This window comes from Dendropsophus ebraccatus, chromosome 12 (genome assembly GCF_027789765.1).
Source record: "Dendropsophus ebraccatus isolate aDenEbr1 chromosome 12, aDenEbr1.pat, whole genome shotgun sequence".
In the NCBI taxonomy this organism is placed as follows: domain Eukaryota; kingdom Metazoa; phylum Chordata; class Amphibia; order Anura; family Hylidae; genus Dendropsophus; species Dendropsophus ebraccatus.
The window spans coordinates 79,284,354-79,310,046 of NC_091465.1; the positions used below are offsets into that span (position 1 = coordinate 79,284,354).

General features: G+C 42.9%; 1 protein-coding gene across 1 annotated transcript; it reads right to left on the bottom strand.

The window, feature by feature from the left end:
* Window positions 1-1,590: 1,590 nt before the first annotated feature.
* On the bottom strand, window positions 1,591-25,442 carry LOC138768805 (B-cell receptor CD22-like). The gene is made up of 12 exons (XM_069946760.1): window positions 25,364-25,442; window positions 24,924-25,286; window positions 18,923-19,207; window positions 16,370-16,633; window positions 11,606-11,860; window positions 9,186-9,449; window positions 7,825-8,067; window positions 4,769-4,862; window positions 3,940-4,009; window positions 3,711-3,805; window positions 3,245-3,299; window positions 1,591-2,469 (listed from the first exon to the last, which is right to left on the bottom strand). The coding sequence occupies exons 1-12, from the start codon at window positions 25,404-25,406 to the stop codon at window positions 2,350-2,352; spliced, it is 2,151 nt and encodes a 716-aa protein (XP_069802861.1). The 5' UTR covers window positions 25,407-25,442; the 3' UTR covers window positions 1,591-2,349.
* Between the last annotated feature and the right edge of the window lie 251 nt (window positions 25,443-25,693).

A 25,693-nucleotide genomic window follows, 5' to 3' on the forward strand; every position in this document is an offset into this window, starting at 1 on the left:
GCCTTTTCCGCTCAGTGTGAACTGGGCCTAAAGGTGTATTCCAGAAAAAACTACTTTTCCCTTATCCAAAAGGGGAGAAGTAAGAGATCACGGTGGGTCAGACCTCTGTACCTCTGCCGATCTCCAAATCGGGCACCAGCTTCTGTGTAATGAATAGGGTACAGCACGTAGACAGAAAGGGCCGAGTACAGCGCTCTTCCAGTTAACTCTGCTCTTTCCATTGCTCCGCTATTCTTTACACAGAAGCCAGAGGCCGATACAGAGATCGGTTGGGGGGTAAAGAGGTCAGACTCCCGCGTTCTTCTACTTTATTGGGGAAAAGTAGATCTTTCCTGGAATACCCCCCTATTGCCCTTATACCAGTATATAGCGGAGGGCCGAACCAGGTACAACAGCAATCAGATGCATGAGCTTGTGGTGCTGTGCGGGTGTAAGAAGGACTTACTGTCTATTCTAGCAACAGAACCTCTGACCTCCTTCTTGCTTGGTGACCTGTAATGTGTCAGTTGATTTGAAAGAAAAAGATTTTCACCGGTGTACCCCTTTAAATGTAAATATAACCAAATGGAAACCATTTTGTATCAGTAAAGATAGGCATTATTATAAACCAGTGTATTATGATAGGGAACTCTAATCCTTTGGTTAAAAGTTTTTTTTTCCCTAAATGTCAGAGTAAGAAATGTTGCGGTCATCTGGTGACGTCAGTGGATGATTATAAACAGCAGTCACCACAACGACTGTAAGAGGATGTGAAGAGGTCACTGACCACCAGCTGATGTCTCCATCCTCCTCTGTGTCTCTGCTGTCTATTCACCAGATTCATTTACATGGGTGGAAGCTGCATGATATTCACTTTCATTCATGCAGAATGCTTTGTGGACTTTCAGTTATATCCAGTATTGTCACCAATATAGGAATACTGAGGTTGTGGGGGGGAAGGATACATACCTAATGTGTCAGTCATGAAGTTTTATAACAATCACTTTACAGAGGCTACCTCTTCTTGCATGTGGCTCCTCCATGTGGCTTCAAAGAGGTAGCTCACCATTTTCTTTTCTTTTAAATCAACTGGTGCCAGTAAAATATTTGTAATTTACTTTTATTAAAATCTCCAGTCTTCCAGTACTTATCAGCTACTGTATGTCCTGCAGGAAGTGTTGTACTCTCTCCAGTCTGACATAGTGCTCTCTGCTGCCACCTCTGTCCATGACAGGAACTGTCCAGAGCAGCAGAAAATCCCTATAGAAAACCTCTCCTGCTCACAAGACTGGAAAGAATACACCCCTTCCTGCAGGACATGCTGCAGATGAGAAGTACTAGAAGATTTTAGATTTTTTATTTTTTTTTTAATAGAAGTAAATAACAAATCTCTGGCACTTTCTGGTTGATTTGAAATATCCATGGAGGATCATTATAAGAGATGAGCGAATACGATTCGATCATGTAGGTATTCGATCGAATATAAAAGATTCGAATTCATTCGAGTAGTGTGATGAATACTAATGTTTTTTTTTATCCAGTCACCATGCAGGGAGGCCGTGAGGGACCCTGGGAGTACGCACGCAGCGCGAAAACAGCGTCTACCCTCATTGGATGGCTGAGCCACATGACCTCGAATATTTAAGTAACGTTTGTACAGCATGATGCGAGATACGGGCGAATAACGTGACGCTATACAGACGCACATTGGAATCATGTATGTAACACTGCGCAAGAAATACAAAGGAAATGTGTGAACAATGCCATAAATGTTCGTAAAGCGTTTGCAAATATTTTTCCTTCGCAACTGTGGAGAGTGGCATTATACTGCGATTTTGGGGTGTTGGGTGCACCCAGGCATGCTCCGCCTAATGTCCCAGTGTCATTCCGGAGGTGTTGGCATCATCTAGGGAGGTTTCATGGGGGACTTGGTGACCTTCAAGGGGTCGAATTTGGATTTCCAAGTGCCGAGAATTTTTTTCCCATAGACTATAATGGGATTGAATATTCATTCGAATAGTCGAATCTCTGTGCCTATTCAATTCGATTTCTCGAAAGTCGAATATTTCACTACTCGCTCATCTCTAATCATTATCCATAGAGGAGTTTTATCCATGGAGGGGCCTAATCCAAGGAGGAGGCTTATGCATGGAGGATCTGTATCACTGGAGGAACCTTATCAATGGGGGATCTTTAGCCATTGAAGAGCCTTATCCATGAAGGAGGTTAATCCATAGACGAGCCTAATCCATGGAGGAGCCTTACGCGGGTACCATTAGTCTCTATGATATATTGCTATAAAACTGTGTCAGCAATTTTGTTGGTGACTGCAAATAGTGAATATTATCCATATTGTAGAAAACGTTTGGGTTAATGTCTCAAGGTTGCGTACTCCACACTATGTTCCTGATTGATTCCGGACAAAGTTATCTGGTTGCGTTGGACATGGGAAATTTCACAATATTCGACATCATTTTTTGGCTTCATGGCCTGTGGGGAAAAAAAAGAAAAAGAATAAAAAATATCTGTCTACTGGGAGTATAAAGATAAGTTCAAAGTAGATCCGTCCCCAGACACCATCCCAATGTCTCTGAGCTGAGCTCGGGAGCACTCCCCACCACATCCTCACCATCCTTGCTCCAAAGCAATCACTGTATTGATGAACTATTAGCAACGTGCTGGTATATACCAGGCCAATTCAAGCAAAGGTTAAAATGACCAGATGGAACTCCAGTTAGGCCCGCGGTTTGGGGCTTAACATTCCAGGGCCACAAGATGCCTATAGGATCAGTTACTGCTGGCCATCAGTGGTCTGTCATGATAGAAACATGATCAAGAACTAATGGTACGTTTACACAGACAGATTATCTGACAAATGTCTGAAGCCAAAGCCAGCAATAGATCTGGCTTTGGCTTCCAAAAAATATGTCAGATAATCTGTCTGTGTAAACACACCATTAGGATCTGCTAGTCCCAATGAGGTGATGAGAAAAAAATGATAAGTATCTGTAAACATAACTTATAGATGTATAATGTGTGACGGGGAGAAGAAGGATGCACTAGGATCGTACATGAAAGAACATTATAACAAGTCACTAGTATTAGACCCTCTCAGGCATACGGACTCTGCTGGGCAGGTCTCACAGATTGAACATATCCAGCTAACAGAGACAACACATTGGGCTAGCCTGGCTGTGAAACACTGGTCAACTAATATACAGATAGTAAAGAAATAAAATAGCAGAAAACTGTGACCATCACTTACCTCACTATTACTGTAAATGACATAATCCTCTCTAATGTTCACATCCACAAAAGGCCTAAAATAACAATAAAAAAAATGTCAGTACAATACGATAGTGTGTTTAAAGGTGAACTCCGGCAAATAAAAGGTTTTCAAATCAACTGGTGTCAGAAACTTGTACAGATTTGTAAAAAAATTACAGGTCTTCCAGTACTTATCAGTTGCTGTATGTCCTGCAGGAAGTGGTGTATTCTTTCTAGTCTGACACAGTGCTCTCTGCTGCCACCTCTGTCCATATCAGGAACTGTCCAGAGCAGGAGAGGTTTTCTATGGGGATTTGCTACTGCTCTGGACAGTTCCTGATATGGACAGAGGTGGCAGTAGAGAGCACTGTGTCAGACTGGAAATAATACACCATAAAAATCTCCTGAGTACCTGTATAACAGTCTCTAATGTAGTCACGGGTCTATCTGCTGGCAGAACTTACATTGGTCTCATTGTATCTGGTCGATTGTTGTGGTGACTTTGGATATTTCCATATTGATTCTCTTCTTTTAATGTATCATCATTCACCCTGGTGTTCTGAAAGGAAAATGAAGACAATCTTTGTGTATTTTATTTCTATGTCCTTTGTAGTGTATTCAGACATTATAGTCTCCTCTGATATGCAGTGAAGGAGGTCACAGGGAAGCCTATTCTCCATATAACACACTCACATTAGACAGACTCCTGGCAGCAGTTGGTGGACGCTTTGAGGAACCCAAACAATATGACTTGCAGGTCTGTCTGTAATAAAATAAAAAAATCAGTAATATGGCGGTATAATACGACTGTCACCTGATCATTCAATGTTTTAATAAGGGGGATTTCCAGGCAAAACTACTGATCAGTGTCAGCACCCTATCCTGTGGAGTGGTCAATAGTTTTTGCTTGGGAAATCCCTTTAAAGCGATTCTGTACCCACAATCTGACCCCCTCAAACCACTTGTACCTTCGGATAGCTGCTTCTAATCCAAGATCTGTCCTGGGGTCCGTTCGGCAGGTGATGCAGTTATTGTGCTTAAAAACAACTTTTAAACTTGCAGGGGCTTAGATTGTGTATGCATTAGGCTGGCACACCCTCTCTGTCCCTCCTCCCCACCCTCCTTATCGTTAGAAATGCTCCAGGCAGATTTTCTACTATTCCTCACCTGTGTCAGCACAGCACATGGACTGGATCGTTAAGGCACCTGTGCAATGTTCAGACAGGAGAAAATGTTCTAGGCACTCCTAATGATGAAGAGGGTGGGGAGGAGGGACGGAAAGGTTGTTCAAAGTTAGGACACAGATACACCAAGCCACGGTCTTTTGGCACAGGGCTGCAAGTTTAAAAGTTGTTTTTAAGGACAGTAGCTGCATCACCTGCCGAACTGATCCCAGGACAGATCTTGGATTAAAAGCAGCTATCCGAAGGTACAAGTGGTTTTGGGGGGGGGGGGGGGGCAGATTGTGGGTACAGAGTCGCTTTAATGTTACCCCTGTCTCCCACCATCTCTTCATATTTACCTTAAACAAACAATGTAGATGACAAGAATAAAAAAAATCAAAAGAAAAACTGCAGCCACCGTGCCCAGAATCAGAGATAAATTCACATTATTACCTGCAAGAAAGCAAAAAAAAAAAAAAACTCAATCATTATTACATGAGAAGTCATTGGATTTCTTTGCTGAAGAAATAATAGAAGAATAGAAATGTCGTTCTGTAGGCAGAAAAATCCCCTGTCATGTAGGCTGCCACGGAACGACCAGGAAGGGAGTAGGGAGGACACAGACAGGGAGCCCGGAGCTGGGCCCCATGAAGCCTGGTAATGCTGATAACTTGTCCATATAATTAGTTATGCAAAAGAGTCAGTGGAGCCTCCTTAAAGAGTCTAGAAACATGGGACAAGCCAGATATCCCAAGGGATGGCTCTTGTACAGAGACCACCAAAACCACTATATTAAGTGTCCAATTAAGTCAGAGTCTAAGGACATGACAAGGGAAAGACTAAAGCTAGGTATCCATCCGCAGACAGCTGTTTCGGGCTGTTGCCCCTCATCAGTGTGGAGTAGAACTCTGGCTAGGTGGGAGCAATGTCTAGTAGACCACCACAGTATAACAATCACTGATCTCAGGGAGACCAGCTGAAGAAGACACTGCCGGCTGCTAGTGAAAGCGCTCAATACAGTGAAATCCTAGGTGCATTGCTCCCCAGGCAATACAAATAAGCGAAAGAGTCCGTGGAGCCTCATATAATTGGTTAGGCTCTAAATATGTAGACCAGGGATGGGAATCTGTGGCCCTCCAGCTGCTGCAAAGCTTTGTCTTTGATGGGAAGGACCTGGTGGACCATAGGTTTCCCATCTCTGATGTAGACGAAGAATCACAACAAAACTGCAAAGGAGGGACATAGCTTATAAGGTTACCTGTATTCACATTTGTGCACTATTTTACTGCAATTGCTAAAATCGGAGGAAAAAAAATAAAAGGCTCATTTTGCTGAAACCACTGCTAAATCATATAAAAAGCTCATAAAACGCAATGTGTGAACACAATTTTGCACCCAGGGGTAACTGTATGCACAACCACTTTAGAATGTTACCTCGTGTAATTACTAAAGTTACTATCCAGCATATTTCTAATGTTCACAACTACAGTTTCCTTTGTTGTGTCTCTGATATATCTAGACATAGAGGGGGAGATTTATCAAGCATGGCGTAAAGTGAAACTGTCTCAGTTGCTCCTCGCAACCAATCAGATTCCACCTTTCATTTTCCAAAGAGTCTGTGAGGAATGAAAGGTGGAATCTGATTGGTTGCTAGGGGCAACTGGGCCAGTTTCACTTTACACCATGGTTGATAAATCTCCCCAATTTCCTCCCTTTGACCACTTCTCCTTCCTTTGAGGCTTTAGCAGCATTAATATTACCGTACTTCTGCTTCTGTCTAATATATATGACCCTGTTAGTGACACTTTTACTCTCTTTGTGTTGTTAATTTAGTTTCTTTACACCTTTTATAAACCATACCGTTTTTTTTTTCCTTTCTTTTACCCTTTTTACCTTTTAGTTACTATCTTGTAATTGTGACCTTTTCCCACTCCCACTGCCTTTAATTCATTACTTAAAGGGGCTATCCAGTGCTACAAAAACATCACGACTCTTGTCTTCAGTTTGGGTGGGGTTCTGTAACTCAGTTTCATTGAAGTGAATGGAGCTTTATTGCAAACCTCAAGAACCGGAAGAAAGTGGCCATGTTTTTGTGGCACTGGAGAACCCCTTTACGCCTCCACTATTTACTTGAAATATCTCTTCCAAAAACTCCACTACTTTGGTTGTATGGGGTCAAAAGTCTCAGGACAGCCTTTTATATCAGAAGCGAAAGGAAATTACATATTATTACCCAAAAAAGTAATGAGTGAGGGGTCCTATCTTTTATGTCCTGAACCTATGGGGCAGGTTTTTCCAATGGGTAAGTGGTCATGTATCATATCACAGAAGACTAGAACTGTCTGAGAAATTGATTGCAGCAACAGATCCTGCTCTGTCAGCTCTGTGATCGGCACTTTGGACAGTTCTGCTGAGCACAGAGGTCAAGGTGCTGGATTCAATTGTTAAAGAGGTAATCCAGTAAAAAAAAAAAAAAAAAAAAAAAAAAAAAGAATTGTTTGCAATTAACTGGTTTCAGAAAGTTATATAGATTTGTAATTTCCTTCTATTTAAAAATTTCAAGTCCTCCCATACTTTTCAGCTGCTGTATGTCCTGCAGGAAGCAGTGTATTCTTTCCAGTCTGAAACAGTGCTCCCTGCTGCCACCTCTGTCAATGTCAGGAACTGTCCAGAGCAGGAGAGGTTTTCTATGGGGATTTGCTACTGCTCTGGATGGTGCTGACATGGACAGAGGTGGCAGCAGAGAGCACTGTGCAAGACTTGAAAGAATAAACCACTTCCTGCAGGACATACAGCAGCTGATAAGTACTGGAAGACTGAAGAATTTTACATAGAAGTAGATTACAAATCTTAATAACTTTCTGAAATCAATCGATTTGAAAGAAATAGATTTTCTCTGGAATACCTTTTTAAGAACTTTTGATAACTTTAGGAATTTTGATTACTGTGTTCCTATTTTAGGATAGGATTAGTCTAGATTAGTCAGACTCATCCCTTCCATTCCCAGTAGGTGCTCTTCTATCCACTAAATTGTAATAATCATCATTTTCCCTTAGGGGCCCCATATAGTGAACCAGTTTCAACCCTGGTTCCCTCTAGTTTGCTTGCAAGCCCAGAGGTTTTCTAGCTGCTTAAAAAAATCCTATTCCACCTCAAGCTTTCCCACTTTCCTCTCTAGATCCCAGTCAGTACAGTTATATCTCTATTATCACAACCAGATCCTAATTATCACGAGTTATAATAGCCATTAGATCATAAGCCTATATGTCTCCATGGTTACAGACTACAAACAAACCCTTTGTAGTCAGATCTGTAGTCATGTGTTACTCCAATCCATCAGGAGCCATGAGTTGCAGCAATTTCCCACTATATGTTCTATACAGGATACTGAAGGATATCCCGTATCATCACTTACACTTCATGCAGATCTCTTCTGAGGAGGGATCTCCAGCGCTGTTGTGAGCGATACATGAATACTGCCCATTGTTCTCCTCATTGTTATATAGGGTCAGAGTCTTCTCTGTCTTATTGTGTAATATAGATCCATCCTTCATCCAGGTGTAGTGAGTGACAGCAGGACGGCTGCTTGAGAAGTTACATGACATCTCCATATATTCAGGTTCCTCCTTCCATGTGATGTGAACTCCAACTGCTGCATCTACAGGAGGGAGAGCACAGACCCATAAAGTCATCCATACCCAGCTAGTCCGACAACGGAGCCGCACAGGGTCACAGTCCCCTCACACCCAATCTACAGTCCAGAACACTTCATCATTTTTAGGCTATGTTCACACTACGTAAAACTACGGCCGTAGTCCGAACCGCAAAACTACGGCCATAGTTTTGAGGTTTATACCTTGGCTGCAATATATACGAACTACGGTCGTACAATGTACACTACGTATTAGACAACGGCCGTTGTTTTCACGGCTCTGTGAAAAATAAACATGTCATTTATTTCCGTCCGTTAATGTTACAACTACGGCCGTGGATTTCAATGTGGCCGCGCACAGAATACTTATTTCAGCCAAATAAAACTTTTAAAATTTTGAAATTAAAAATGTTCGGTGTGGTTTATTGGGCTGGGCGCAAAATTCCAAATTAATGATCTGTTTCAGCCCGCTTAGAAACAAGCTAGGAAACAAAACTATACAACGGCCGTAGTTTCACAACTAGACCATATGTCTATGTTTCTACGGCCTAGTTAAAGGCGCACATGTCCGGCCGGGTGAAAACAACGGCCATAGATTTACGTAGTGTGAACATAGCCTTAAAGATGTCAGTTTAAACTGTCATACACATGATATGTATGTGGTGGTAGTAGTGGTGGTAATGTTGGTTGTGGTCAGGGGCGTAACTATCACTGCTCCTGCTATGGGGCCCACCATATCAGGGGGCCAGATGGCCCACTCCTGCAATACATGGGCCCCCCTAAACCGTCATCATTTGCAGCAGCCAGCAACCGAGCTGGATGTGACAAATGTCCCTTTAACTGCAAGCATGCCTGACAAGAATTTGTAGTTAAATGTAGTGCTGTAATGACTGAGTGAGGAGCCATTGGCTACCCTCCCTGCCAATCACTCTTGTGGCTGCAGGCAGCACTCTCGCCACAAGAGGCCACTCCCACCCTCAGTCCCTTCGTGCTCATGGCAGGTGGATGGCCCAATCAAAAGTTTACAATGGGGCTCAGCCAATTCTAGTTTAGCCCCTGTTCATGGTAGTAGTTAATAGTATTAGTTGCTAGTAATAATTGTTGTACTATCTTTGTATACATACATAGTACAGGTATCTGGGTAAGCGCTGATTCTCCTCTCCCCACAGGATTTATGGCAGTACAGGAATAGGGCTCCATGTCTCTGGTCACGTTCCTCACTGTGATCTCCCGTCCTCTCTCCAGTAATTTCTCTTTCCCTTTGTACCATTCATACTCCGTTACATTCGGCTTGGAGAAGCTGTTACATTGCAACGTCACATCACTTCCCTCCATTAATTCTCCCATCCCTATAACTATGACTGTGAAAGTCACATTTTTGGGTGAATCTGAAGAAGGAAATAAAAGAACTATAGAGATTCTTCTTGACTTTTTGATATGCAAAGAACACTTTCTTCCCCTTGAAACAACTCCAATAAAAAAAACACAGACAATGACTGGATGTACAGAGGGAGGCACATTCTATTTTAAGGGCACCAATGACCCTACTGAAGATCCTCACTCCTGTGCTTAACCACTGTGCCCAACACTTCCAAGGCTCAGTCACCACCATAAGATTTTAACATCAGTTAAAATGAGTCTACCATAACTTGCCTGCAACTTCCACCTGACTCCTGAACTGCCAATCTAAAGCTGTGACAGCTAATAAAATATTATTTTGGTTTATTTATTTACACAGTCTTGCACACTTAATTCAATGTCATAAATGTACAGTATAACTAGAGAATTAGAAGTCCAGGCAAAAACTATGAAAATAGTTCAAAACAAAGCTAAACCTCAACTCATAAAGAGCCATCCTCTAGCATTCAGGAAAGGAAAAAACCCCTGTGGAGGAAACCTCTAGGGAGGATTGCCCTTCCCTTGAGCTTAGAGGGTTAATGCCAAACTGTAACTAAGAAAATTAAAATAAAATTGTTATCATGCATAAACAGATAAGATTTACAATAAAACATGCATCATTACACTTGCAAAAAAAAGAATCAGTTGTAGAGTAGAAGTACCTTCATACAAGTGATTTCTTGCGATTACTGGAATACTCAGTAGCTGCCGTGGCCTTAGAGATAATTAACAGCCCATGCATCCCTCAGCGCGCTCCTGCTTGAGTCGGTTGAGCGGGCTGTCAGTGAGCAGGGGCCTGAAGACTCGGGTAGGAGCGTGTCGAGAGATCGCAGGCAGGTAAACATGGGCTGTTTATTATTTTTACCGACACAACAGCTAATTAGTTAAACAAGAAGGTTACTACATTCTCGCAGAGGAATAAAAATCAGCTGCCAGAATGCAGGGCCAAAAATTATAGTAGTACCAAGTGTTGCTGTGGATTTCACTATGAAACTCATTGTGTAAAATCCACTGCAAACTCGGTATGTATGAAGACAAAAGGGGAGGGTGGGAAGAAAATGTTTTTCTCCAGATCTTCTTGTGAGAGAGAGAGGAAGGGAGAGACAAGACAGGAAGTTAAATCTATTCCTAAACCCCACCCTGTTCATACCAATACACTAATATATATATATATATATATATATATATATATATATATATATAGCTCACTCTCCTCATAGCAAAACACTAAGCACATATATACCCCACCCTCCTCATAGCAATACACTAGGTATATACTCCTCCCTCCTTAAGCAGAACCACATGTGCTTAAAGGGGAAGTCCAGCCCAGGCAAGAAAGTGACAGGCGTCAGGGGCAGGCATAACAATGAAGCATTGCTTATCTCTCCCCATGCCCGTGATGTGCCATCTGACCGGCCCCGGGAACCTGCCAGAAGGCATTTTCCTCTGAGGAAAATGCCTTTCCCAGCTGACGGACAGCTCGCTCAGCCAATCAGTGACTGGAGCGGTGTCCCACCTCAGTTACATACTGGCTGAAGGGCCAGTCCATTAGCCAGTTTGTGACATCGGCAGCGCAGAAGATCCTGAAGCTGGGCAGGGGTCCCGGAGCAGTGATTGGTGCTAAAAAGGCATGGGAAGAGGTGAGTTAGTACCACTTGTTATACCAACCCCCCCTTCTCCTTTAAGTGTATACCACTATACAGGCAAGACTACAGGGGCTATAGGTCTAACAGCCCCACCCCCCCAAGCCCCGGTCTCATTTACTCAGCCAGATTTACTAAGAGGAACAACCAGGGAGGACTTGCGCCTGTTTCAGGTTTCCCCACTAAGCTTCTGTGCCCGATTCATCCATCCATATGTGGGAATGAGGGTTTAAAATGGTCGAGCCGGCACATCGAAATGAATGGTGATGCACACAGTTCCGAATTCCGGTCTGTAACACATCACCTGTGCACGAAATGTCACTTCTTTAAACGGAGGCGATAGAGCCCTCCCATAAAGATGTGGTCTGACATTGAAGCAGGCGGATTCCGCCCCATTTGCTCAGTTTGAACATACCCTTATAAAGCAGGGGGGGAAAAAACAATGTACATTATATTTCCAAAAAAGAATAAAACTAATATTACATATTGCTCTGTATACATACATAGTACAGGTATCTCTATTATGGCTGATTCTCCTCTCCCGATAGAATTTCTGGCAGTACAGGAATAGGGCTCCATGTCTCTGGTAACGTTCCTCACTGTGATCTCCCGTCCTCTCTCCGGTAATTTCTCTTTCCCTTTGTACCACTCATACTCAGATACATCAGGATTGGAGAAGCTGTTACACTGTAACGTCACATCACTTCCCTCCATCACACCACCCATCCCGATGGTGAGAGACACATTTTTGGGGGCATCTGTGGAGGGAAATGTGAGGAATATAGTCATTTACATGCGTCATGTAGATCAGCAGCAGATATATACCCCCTCAGGTGTATATAGTCTGTGGCTGCACCTAGTCATTAGACATACAGTATACAGTCCGTAGATTTAGGTATTCCTCAGCTATATAAAATCCCTAGATACATTTCTAATAACTGTAGGATCAGTATGAATATTCCCATCATCACTATGTCTTATCAACCCATTCTAACAAATTATAAAAACCTTTCAGGTTACATTGCTGATTAGTGATGAGCGAGTACTAAAATGCTCGGGTGCTCGTTACTCGAGACGAATATCTCCCGATACTCGAGTGCTCGTTTCGAGTAACAAACCCCATTGCAGTCAATAGGAGACTCGAGCATTTTTGCAGGGGACCCAAGTTCGGTAGGTGGAAGGTCGTGTGGAAACCTGTCAACCTCAGAAAATGATGGAAACACAATGGAAATAGACAGGAAACAGCAGGGGCAGCATGTATGGATGCCTCTGAGGCTGCCTAATGCCACCATTATGCCTAATTCTGTGCAACAGACTCGTTAAATCAGAGGTAGGCATATGGATCACCCAAAAACTCAGCCTGATACAGCATGGCAGTGAGAACACAGGGAACCATTAAAACAAAAGTAGCATATCATGAACCAGCCAAAAATTCAGCCTGACACAGCATAGCAGAGTGAACAAGGTAGAAGCGGTAGCCAGTCAGCCTTCCAAAAATTATACCAGACCTAGCATAGCATTGAGCACACAGAGAACCATTAAAAGTGAGGAAGCAAGTGAGCCTCCCCCAAATTAGGCCAGACACAGCAAGGCATTGAGCACACAGAGAACTCCCGGGAGCAGCAGTAGCCAACATGGATGCCAGTGAAGGCCCAGCAGTAGTCAACGTGGATGCCAGTTAAGGCCCAGCAGTAACAAACATGGAGGCAAGGGCAGGCGCAGCAGTAGTCAGCAGTAGTCAACTTGGATGCCAGTTAAGGCCCAGCAGTAGCCAACATGGATGCCAGTTAAGGCCCAGCAGTAGCCAACATGGAGGCAAGGGCAGGCACAGCAGTAGTCACCATGGATGCCAGTAAAGACCCAGCAGTAGTCAACATGGATGCCAGTTAAGGCCCAGCAGTAGCCAACATGGAGGCAAGGGCAGGCACAGCAGTAGTCAACATGGATGCCAGTAAAGGCCCAGCAGTAGCCAGCATGGAGGCAAGGGCAGGAACAGCAGTAGTCAGCAATAGTCAATATGGATGCCAGTTAAGGCCCAGCAGTAGTCAACATGGATGCCAGTTATGGCCCAGCAACAAGGAGGCAAGGGCAGGCACACCAGTAGTTAACATGGATGCCAGTTAAGGCCCAGCAACAGGGAGGCAAGAGCAGGCACATCAGTAGTCAACATGGATGTGGCGCTACATGCGTCTCTCCTGCTGATCTGGTCCCATAGAGACCTTTGTTTCATGGTGACCGTTTAATATGGGAGGTATTACTCTTTTTCCCCAGTGATTTCACTATTTTCAGATGCCATGACTAAGAGCCAGGCTAGGCTCGAAACGCGTCGGCTGTCTTTTTAATGAATTACTGAAATAAAATTGAATGATTTTACGTGAGCTGAAGGAATCCAGTCTTTTCTTGTCAACATGGATGCCAGTTAAGGCCCAGCAACAAGGAGGCAAGGGCAGGCATACCAGTAGTCAACATGGATGCCAGTTAAGGCCCAGCAACAAGGAGGCAATGGAAGGCACACCAGTAGACAACATGGATGCCAGTTAAGGCCAAGCAGTAGTCGACAAGTAGCCTTCTACCCCCAGCACCCTTTCGATTTTCAATTTGACTGTAGCAGTTGGGGTAATGTTCCCTGCATAATGTAACTACTCACTTCTACCCCCAGCACCCTTTCCATTTTCAATTTGACTACAGCAGTTGGGGTAACATTCCCTGCATAATGTGACCTTTCCCCCCACCGCTGTTTTGATTTTGAATTTGACTTTGATCCTTGAGGATCTGGCAATTGTTTCATGCAAAGGGATCATCACTTTAGGGGTAGTGTACTACAAATCCCAGCAATACAGTGTAGTACCCACTAGTTTAGGGGGGGCTGTACGGTACAATGTGGTAGTGGCTGGACTTCGATACACACTATGTGATACCCCCTTACAATAAGCAGTAAAGTTTTATGCAGGTGTACTACAAATCCCAGCAATACAGTGTAGTACCCACTTGTTTAGGGGGGGGGCGGGCTCTACAGTACAATCTGGTAGTGGCTGGCCCTAGACACACTCTCTGACACACTCTTTACTCTGTAAAAGCAGTTGTGATGTGATTGAAATTAGATAGGCCTTGCATAAAAAATACCGAAATCAGGAAAACTACTTGTGCTCCCACAAGTTTTGGGGGGCTGTACGGTACAATCTGGTACTGGCTAGACCTAGATACACGCTGGGATACCCCCTAACAATGAGCAGTAATTTTTTTTGCAGGTGTACTACAAATCCCAGCAAAACAGTGTAGTACCCACTAGGTTAAGGGGGGGCTGTATGGTACAATCTGGTAGTGGCTGGACCTAGATACACACTCTGATACCCCATCCAATGAGCAGGGAAGTTCTATGCAGGTGTACTACAAATCCCAGCAATCCAATGTAGTACAGCAGCACCACCAGCCCCAAAATCAAAAAAGGAGTACACTGAGCACTTCTTAGGGGTCTGTATGCAACACCTAATGCCCCCTTTCTGCCAGCAGCCGATCACCACAGTGTGCTGGTGAAATCGTGGTAGCAGCACCGCAAGTCCCAGCCAGCAGTCTGTAGTAATACTATTAAAAAACGATTTGAAGCCCTGGAAAGGGCTGTTTGTTTGTATTGCTAGTATATACCCTGCCTACTGGAACGCTAAATCCTACACTGACACTCTCCCTGAGAAGCAGCAGCTCTGTCCCTAATCTCTTTCAGCATACATGTTAGCCGAGCACTGCCGGCCGCGCTTTTTATATGGCAGGGTCATCTGATCTGGCCAACCAATCGCTGCTATCGACATGTATGGGTCCCACGTGATCTCAGGATGTACCAAAGAGTCTCCTGCAGAGAAATAGCACCCAAACATACAAGAAACGGATGATGAGATTTTCTCCAGTACCCTAATACTCGATCGAGTACCAAGCTCGAATGAGCATGCTCGCTCATCACTAATCTGTTTACATACATAGTACAGGTATCTGTATACATACATAGTACAGGTATCTGTATACATACACAGTACAGGTATCTGTATACATACACAGTACAGGTATCTCTGTATACATACATAGTACAGGAATCTGTATACATACATAGTACAGGTATCTCTGTATACATACATAGTACAGGTATCTGTATACATACACAGTACAGGTATCTGTATACATACACAGTACAGGTATCTGTATACATACACAGTACAGGTATCTCTGTATACATACATAGTACAGGTATCTGTATACATACATAGTACAGGTATCTCTGTATACATACACAGTACAGGTATCTCTGTATACATACATAGTACAGGTATCTGTATACATACATAGTATAGGTATCTGTATACATACATAGTACGGCTATCTGTATACATACACAGTACAGGTATCTGTATACATACATAGTACAGGTATCTGTATACATACATAGTACAGGTATCTGTATACATACACAGTACAGGTATCTGTATACATACACAGTACAGGTATCTGTATACATACATAGTACAGGTATCTGTATACATACATAGTATAGGTATCTGTATACATACATAGTACGGCTATCTGTATACATACACAGTACAGGTATCTGTATACATACATAGTACAGGTATCTGTATACATACATAGTACAGGTATCTGTATACATACACAGTATAGGTATCTGTATACATACACAGTACAGGTATATGTGTACATACATAGTACAGGTATCTGTATACATACATAGTACAGGTATCTCTGTATACATATATAGTACAGGTATCTGTATACATACACAGTACAGGTATCTGTATACATACATAGTACAGGTATCTGTATACATACATAGTACAGGTATCTGTATACATACACAGTACAGGTATCTGTATACATACATAGTACAGGTATCTGTATACATACATAGTACATTTATCTGTATACATACATAGTACAGGTATCTGTATACATACATAGTACAGGTATCTGTATACATACATAGTACAGGTATCTCTGTATACATACATAGTACAGGTATCTCTGTATACATACATAGTATAGGTATCTCTGTATACATACATAGTACAGGTATCTGTATACATATATAGTACGGGTATCTGTATACATACATAGTACAGGTATCTGTATACATACATAGTACGGGTATCTCTGTATACATACACAGTACAGGTATCTCTGTATACATACATAGTACAGATATCTCTGTATACATACATAGTACAGGTATCTGTATACATACACAGTACAGGTATCTGTATACATACATAGTACAGGTATATGTGTCAAGGCTGATTCTCCTCTCCCCACAGGATTTCTGGCAGTACAGGAATAGGGCTCCATGTCTCTGGTCACGTTCCTCACTGTGATCTCCCGTCCTCTCTCCGGTAATCTGAATTTCTCTTTCCCTTTGTACCATTCATAGTCATATGCACCAGGATTGGAGAAGCTGTTACATTGTAACGTCACATCACTTCCCTCCATCACTTCATCCATCCCGATGACGGTGACAGTCACATTTTTCGGAGAATCTGTGAAATGTTGTGAAATATTTATAGAGATTTATATGAATCGTGGAAAAAGAAAACTGCAGGAGAACACTGTTAGCGATTTTCCAGACCGCACAATATATATAATTTTTTTTAAAACCTATTTATGGTGCGTTCACACCTACAGGATCTGCAGCTGATTTTCTGCAGCAAATTTCATTTAAATAACTGAACACAGCATCAAATCTGCTGCAGATCTGCTGCAGATCCTGTAGGTGTGAACGCACCCTTACTATGAATGTACAATGTATATTTTAGGCTTTTTCTCCTTCAGCCTAATGGTAGGGGTCCGGCTCACTCTGATGGTGAGAAGCTGTGAAGATTAAGTTTTCTTCAACAGTCTACATCATATTTAGCACAATGCATCTGCCTCTATCCGTCCCAGCCATCATATTGGGTTCATATCTACTCTACCAGTGAGTAATATCCCCACAGGGAGCTGGAGCTCTATGGATGCCACAATTAAAGGGGTACTCCACTTAATAAAATGTAACCCTGTTCAATCCCCACCTATAATCTAAGCTGTTTTGTAATTGGTTTCTATTACATGAATTAGACCATTTTGTCTGTATTGTCTGTAACACATCCTGATTTACTCTCTGAAGCTGCTGAAAATCATCACTGCCTGGCCACATGGTCTCCACTCCCCTGTTCTTCCCCTCCCTTCTGAGACCAAAGTCACATGATCTGTCCCTTCTGTCAGGGACAGGCAAGCTGTAACACCTCATCTCTAACCCCGCCCACCACTGACATCACACCAATCAGTAAGCACCTGGCCAAGGGGCGGGGAAACAACAGAACAGTGAAAGCCTTCTGAGCAGTATAGGGTAAATTAAACAGTTTCATTTCTCTCTCTTTCCAATCTATCTATGTACTGTAGATGGATAGGTGGCCCAGGGTAAGCTTGTCCTTCACTGTCAAGGGTTAATTAATCCCCTCTCTCTGACAGTTAGAGAATGACAGCATACAACATTGCTATGTATTGCTAATATATGTTTTTTATCGATAACAATTAAGCCCACCACTAGCTTATTGCGAACCTGCCATATAAAGATGTATTGGTGGCTACTAAAGGGTTAATGTTGTCTTATTTGGAAAACTACAGTATGTTCTAAGCAGCATTATATGAAATATTTCCAATGTAGCATTTTTATAAATGTCTTATGTGAGAGATACAGACCTACTAATCCCCCTGTTCCTGCTTTGTTCCGATATCTTGGTTACAACCTACTAAGGTAGGCCAGACATGCTGAGATAGACTAAAATTTGCAGGACGTACTGGCGGTTTGTCTCTGAAAATGTGTGCACAGTTACAGGACAACAGCAGGGTCAAAGGTCAGAGAGGACACCAGGCAGTATAAACAGTACAGGGATGTAAGTTACACTCCCCATAACCACCTTATGGCTATGTTCCCACAACATGTAACGGCCATTATATTATAAGGGCGGCTGTAAATGAGCAAAAATAACATTGTTTTAGTCAAAAAAAGACATTGTGGGAACACAAGGACATTAAAAGGACGGTGAAAAATAAGTACCTATGTGTGAACAACTTAAAATAACGTCCACTGTTTGAGCAATAATGAGTGACAAAGATATTAAAATGACAGCCAATGCGAACCCGTTTTTCATAGACTGTGAGAGCCAAGGGCCATTTTTTTCCATAGACTTAAATGTTAATCATTGGAGAATCAAAACAAAGGCCGTTATTTTAAATTCAAATGTCGGCCTTCTTTTACGGTGTGTGAACATAGCCTTAAAATGTCCCTGTCGGTATAACTTTCAGAACCTTAACCAACAGTAGATGTCATATAAAGCAAGTTTGCAATTTATATTTTTAGTTATCATGGAGAACACGGCACTTCCTGTGTTCTGACTCTTCTTTTTCCCAATGAGTCTAAACACAGGAAGTCCCGTGTTTCCCAGGTCATTGACGCTCACAGAGAAGGCAGTCATGTGATTGATGGACACATTGAGCCGTGACTCTCTGTACTGAGTGGGACTTCATGTGTTTAGTCTTTTTTTTCAACCAGCATCAGACTAAAAAGATTTAGGAGACTGGACCTGGATTTCTGGTAAGTACAGCTTTGTTTTACAGCATGACAACAATAACAAAATAATGAATGTAAATTGCAAACTTGCTTTATATCACATCTACTGCTGATTTAGACTTATAGTTATAATGACAGTGAGCCTTTAAGTTGTTAACAACACGGTACCAGTCAGCTATAATAACAACAGCAACAAACACCAGTCAGCTATAATACGTACAGTTGATGTTCAATGTTTTTGATTTTTGTGTTTTTTTCCCAGGATATGTAGCCGTGCACTGAACAGGACTCCCATCATCCATATATGACGGAATATAAGTAAGTTCGGATTCTTCGATCCAGTATGCTTCATAACGTTTTACTGAATTTTTTTTCACATCTCCCGGTTTGTTCCATGTTATATTAGGAGGAGCGGAGCGGCAAGTGTGTTGTGTCGTACATCGTATAGTGAACACATCTTCACTCTTCTTTTTTTCTGATACAATATTGACATTTCCTGAAAAGTCTGAAGATAACATTAAGTAAAGTTATATCAAAGTTTTAAAATGTTTACATACTTTTAGTGATCCTTAGAAATATCTATCAGTAATACTGAAACCTCAAAAAATCTCAAATTCCTCCCTGACTATAGTTCCTTTTGATATCTACACCATACACCTCACAAACATACATTCAGTAGTAGTAGTAGTAGTAAGAGATGGATGGGGATATAAGCGACATGATGTGACTATACAGGGTAGTAGGAAGTAGTGAGAGATGGATGGAGATGTGGAGACATGATGTGACGATACAGGGTAGTAAGAAGTAGTATGAGATGGATGGGGATATAAGGGACATGATGTGACTATACAGGGTAGTAAGAAGTAGTATGAGATGGATGGGGATATAAGGGACATGATGTGACTATACAAGGTAGTAAGAAGTAGTAAGAGATGGATGGGGATATGGGGGACATGATGTGACGATACAGGGTAGTAAGAAGTAGTAAGAGATGGATGGGGATATAGGGGACATGATGTGACGATACAGGGTAGTAAGAAGTAGTAAGAGATTGATGGGGATATGGGGGACATGATTTGACAATACAGGGTAGTAAGAAGTAGTAAGAGATGGATGGGGATATGGGGGACATGATGTGACTATACAGGGTAGTAAGAAGTAGTAAGAGACATATGGAGATATGAGGGGATGATGTGACTGTACAGGGTAGTAAGAAGTATTAAGAGATGGATGGAGATATGTGGACATGATGTGACTATACAGGGAAGTAGGAAGTAGTAAGAGATGGTTGGAGATATAGGGGCATCATGTTAAAAAACAGCCTGCACGCTCCGCTTGCGCCACTGCTGGAGCGTGCGACCAGCCCCTTGCTGACGACGTCCCCGGCAACTTGCCTCCCCAATCCCGGCCAATCAGCGCTAGGTGTTAGCCATGTGTAATTAGCTTACTTATGGCTGGTACCGCCAGTCAGCTGTGTGATATGATCTGGGCTGGGACTTCTGGGCCCATAAGTATCCTCCACTTGTCCCCATTCTTTGCCTGCGAAAGTGCTTCAGACCCTGAGTTCCCTCTTGACCTAGCATTTGTTCATCTGGCATTTTGACTTTCTGGCTTTGACTTTTGACTTCGCTTCTGGACACGTTTTTGTACTGCCTTGCTAGTGTGTGTTTGACCTGGACTTTTTGACCCTGATTGTGTAATTTGTCAGTTTTTTCTTGTTCTGTGTCCACTTATTTAAGTTAGGGACTGTCGTCCAGTGGTCCGCTGCTGCCTAGGGCAGTTGAGGCAAGTAGGCAGGGACAGCAGGGAGAGTGCCAGCATCAGGGCTACATCTGTCTTATGTTGTTCAGTTGTTCAGTGTTTTGTGCATAATCAGGCATAAATTAAACATGGATGTTTTTAACCCCTTAGTGACCAAACTATTTTGGCCTTAAAGGGTGTATTCTGTTTTTTCATTTATCGCTTCCGATAGTGAAAATATAACAAACAGCATATTCTTACCTTTCTGCGGTTCCCCGGTTGACCTGCTACAGCATGTTTGGGTCCCAGCCAATCCCACCTCCAGCTCTGAGGACTCATCTGAAGGTCACAGCCCGCTCGACCAATCACTGGCCATGGTGCTGCTCCCTCTCTTAGAAGTAGAGGACCCGAACACACCATAGCATGACCCAGGGGAACCTGTAAGGGTAAGAACATGCCATTTGTTATTCTTGCTATGGGCAACAATACATAAAATGTAGAGATGAGCGAATTTACATTACAAGTGAAGCCCAGGGTGTCTGGGAAGTTGGATCCAGTCCTGGGAAATGTCTCCCAGTTTCCGAGGACTGGATCCATCTTTTTCAGGCACACGGGGAGGATTGGCAGGGGGCATCATGGAGATCAAAGGCAGCCGGCATATGAGCTGACTGCCGACCAAATGAAGCAATTTGCTTCGTTTGTAATGTAAATTTGCTCATCATAGATGTAAGTTTAAATACACTTTTAATAACCAAGCAATTTTCTTCCTTTTTTTTTCACCCACCAAAAGTATTACCATTGTTTTATTTTGGCCGATGTAGCCATATGAGGTCTTTTTTTTTTCTGGATGAACTTTACTTTTTATTGACTGGCTTTATCTGCAACTTTGTACCTTCTTTGTAATGCTGGGAGGGTTATTCTGAGGTCAGTTGGCTAATGAACTCACTGTGATTACCCTCCCAGCATTACAAAAAAGCTACAAAGTTGCAGATACAGCCTGCCAAGGACTTGTTTACATCATCTGTCTCAGAAGGGAGGGGGGAGTAGGAGGAGACAGAGAAAAGCTCACGCACAGATTTTTGTGTCTTCACCAGAAAGCAGCAACTGACCATATTGCTTTTCTTTTTTTTCACCTACACACCCACATGAGCTCAGATTTTTTGTGGCAATAATGGTACTTTGCAATGACAAACTTATCTTTTCCCTAAAATATGCTGCGACACTAGAAAAAAAAAATATTTGTGCGGTGAAATTGAAAATAAAACACAATTAAAAATAAATAAAGAACCTGACAATAAATAAATGACATATTACCTATGTTCCTCAGTGAGTACGTCAGTAAGATTACAACAATAGGTAACTTGTATAACTTTTATTTTATTTGACAGCTTTTAAAAAATTAAAACCTTAAAAAAACGCTTTTATTTATTATTTTGGTCTATGGGGCTGTTTGAGGTGTCATTTTTTGCGCCATGATCTGTACTTTCTATTGGTATCTTGCTTGCTTTGGCAATTTTTTGCGCTTATGCAATTTACCGTGCATGATCAAGAATGTGATAATCTAATAGTTCGGCCAAATACACACACGATGATACCAAATATATTTATTTATATATTTTATTTATAAAATGGGAAAAGGGAGGTGATTTAATCTTTTATTAGGTGAGGAGTTTATTTATTTATTTTTTTTATAAATAAAGACTTTTTTTTTCACAGTAATTAGAAGTCCCTCTGGGAAACTTCTAATACAACTGCACTGATCTCTCATAGAGATCAGTGTAATATACACATATTGCATTGATCCATGAGATCAGAGCTGTATTGCTCTGGATTGCCGAGTCGGGATCAGCGCCAATGTGATGCTGAGGCCTGGCCAGTTAAGATGAATGGATCGACCTTCGCGATCGCATCCACTAGACCACCAGGTGAGTGCTTTTGAAGGCATTTAAATGCAGCTGTCAGTTATGCTGCTGCCACCTCTGTCTATGTCAGGAACTTTTTTATGGGGACTTGCTCTAGACAGTTTCTGACATGGACAGAGGTGGCAGCAGAGAGCACTGTGTCAGACTGGAAAGGATACACCACTTCCTGCAGGACATACAGCAGCTGATAAGTACTGGAAGACTGGAGATTTTTGAATAGAAGTAAATTACAAATCTATTTAACTTTCTGACACCAGTTCATTTTAAATCTGTTACACCCCCCCCCCTCCTAACCAACACAAAGCTGCTTTTGTCTTTGACAGATAACAAATCGTATCTCAGCGTCAGCACTGGCACCGGATTAGAAACCAGTGACAGAATAAATCCAGGTCGGAGGTGTTCATACAATGAAGAGGGACGGTGAGGCATAGCAGTGAGGCATAGCAGGCCTAGAGCATAGGAACTCTAACCGCTTCCTCTTAGGTTGGGTTCACACTGAGGAAGTTCCCACGGATTCCGTCACTCACGCCCCTGCGCATCTCCGCCTGTGCCATCGACTGAATCCTATGCACAAGTGGATTCCGGTGTCCGCTGAAAAAATAGACATGTCAATTATTTCAGTGGACGGTGGAATTCGCCCAACCATAGAATGGAGTCTATGGGACGGGCAGAAATGCATGCGGATGTGAGCGACGGAATCCACAGGAACTTTTCCACGGGGATTCCTCAGTGTGAACCCACCCTTAGGCCATGTTCACGGAGTGGCTGGTCTCTGAAAAGATCATCCCGGAGGATCTTTCCGGCCGCAGTGTTCTGATCACTGTGCGCCCGCATCAAAACTCCTCCAGCACACCGGAGCCGCTCGCTTCAATGTGTGAACTGACAGAGATTTCTGCGGCCGCAATTCACTGTATTGCGGCGCAGCAAACTGACATGTCAGTTGTTTGCGGCGCTGTACTGGAATCCCGGCCGGGGCGTATACTATGTGTATACGCTCCGGCTGGGATCCTATAGAAGAGCATGCGATGTTCCTAGGCGTACAAAGTACGGACGTTGTTGCCAATTGCAACAACAGCCATACTTTTACGCTGTATGAACATAGCCTTACACTGTCAGCACGGAGCTCCAAGCATGAGAGGAAGGAACTGTTACAGCCCTAAGAAGATCAGGAGCTTGGGAAATTCTCTCTTTGGACTACAGAATACTTTTTTACATTCTGGAGGCACAGGCAGATATATGAAAGGTACCAAGTGTCTCCTTGTCTCCTATCTGCTATCTAACAGTGTTAGCAGTTTGGAACATGAGTTACAGCTGACAGATTCCCTTTAAAGCAACTCTGTACCCACAATCTGACCCCGCCCCCAAACTACTTGTACCTTTGGATAGCTGCTTTTAATCCAAGATGTTACCTGCAGTCCATCCGGCAGGGGATGCAGTTATTGTCCTAAAAACAACTTTTATTCCTACAGCGCTGTGTCTAACGGCCGGGGCTTACATTTGTATATGCATTAGGCTGGCACCACCTCTCAGTCCTTCCTCCCCACGCTCCTCATCATTAGGAATAATCCAGGAACATTTACTGCTGTTTGATCTTTGCAAAGGTGTATTAACGATCCAGCCCATGTGGGGGTGCCTCAGGTGGGGAATAGGAAGCAATCTGCCTGGAGCATTCCTAATGATGAGGAGGGTGGGGAGGAGGGACAGAGAGGTGGTGCCAGCCTAATGCATATACAAATGTAAGCCCTGGCTGTTAGACACAGCGCTGCAGGATTAAAAGTTGTTTTTATGACAAAAACTGCATCCCCTTCCGAACGGACCCCAGGACAGATCTTGGATTAAAAGCAGCTATCTGAAGGTACAAGTGGTTTGGGGGGGTCAGATTGTGGGTACAGAGTCACTTTAAGGCCTACATCAGCCAGGAGACACACTCACCGGGTTCTGATTATGTATTTCATGTACAGTATGGCTATGTTCACACTGCGTATGAGTCCGGCCGTAGTTCGTACGCAGCCGTACATATGCGGCTGAAACTACGGGCGTGGGAAAAATAGACATGCTGCCGGATGCGTACAAACCGCGAACATACGCCCGTAGTACAGTTATACTTCCCTAGCTTGTTTTGAAGCGATGTGAGGCAGGTCATTTACTTGGAAATCGTCGCCCAGCCCCGTAAACCACACAGAACCTTTTGGATCGTAAAATCAAGTTCAATTTGGCTAAAATGAGTACTCCGTACAGGACCGCATGGAAATCCACGGCCGTGAGTTTCAACATTTTCGTCCTCAAACAATGGTCTTGTTCATTTTTCACGGCGCCGTATACGATCCGGGCGTAAGCTCATGCGTAGTGTGCATTGTGCGGGCGTATATCGTATACTTTCCAGCGAACGCATTAACTTCTAAACTACGGGCGTATATTCGCGGTTCGCACTACGGCCGGAAACATACGCAGTGTGAACATAGCCTATATATGTAAGATATAGACTACAATGCTCATGTGACCCAGACTTCCTGTTTCTTACAGACACATGTAAATTATTATTAGTAATGAAATAGTTACCCATGACATCAAGATGAACTGTCCCATGATTATCATATGCATTTATGTATTTATCTTCTGCGATCCCTGGATAATAATATTGTTTTCCATCTTCTCTTCTCACAGGATCTATCCGCAGGGTGCAGCTCTTCTCTCCTGGTACCTGTGAGGTTCGGCCACTGTATTGCTTGATCACTGAGGATGGGTCCTTGGTGTTTAGGATCTGTGGATAACTATATTCAGCATATAAGTACCATACAGTGCTGGGCGCTCCTGGGGTCCCGGCAGGATCATATGTACAAGGAATCTCCACACAGGAGCCGATCAGGGCAGCGACTGTTCGGGGGAATGACCACCACTGGCATACAGAGCTCGAATAGAAGCCTGGAGACAATGACACAACATGAGGCTGGAGATACAATCATCTATCTGGTTATATTTGCAGATGAAGTTTCTGTTACCTTGAAAGACGATGAGAAGAAACATCTGATTTACTCCGGCCATTCTCTACTGTGTGTCAGGGACATCCGGATCTTGTCATGGACACATCTCCTGCCGCATCTGAAAAATACATAGACCACCAAACAGAAAATGTGGAAACCTCCCATATAATAATGATAACTATAACTACTCACTTCTCGACAGAGTATACACAGTTGGTCATGTGAGCGGATGGACACACATGATGAAGTGCAACCCCCCCCAAACGCTTAGCCCACGGTAGTGACTAAATCCCATACCGTAAAGGGACTATGCTGGGGGCGGGCACACAGCTCCCAGGCATGCTCCGC

Coding starts and splice junctions, on each gene's coding strand:
- LOC138768805 (XM_069946760.1), bottom strand. CDS start 25,406: ATGGCCGGAGTAAATCAGATGTTTCTTCTCATCGTCTTTCAAG. Junction 8,068..9,185: donor TACCCAGATACCTGTACTAT/GTATGTATACAA, acceptor TCCCTCCTGTAG/ATGCAGCAGTTGGAGTTCAC. Junction 3,300..3,710: donor CCAGATACAATGAGACCAAT/GTAAGTTCTGCC, acceptor TTGTTATTTTAG/GCCTTTTGTGGATGTGAACA.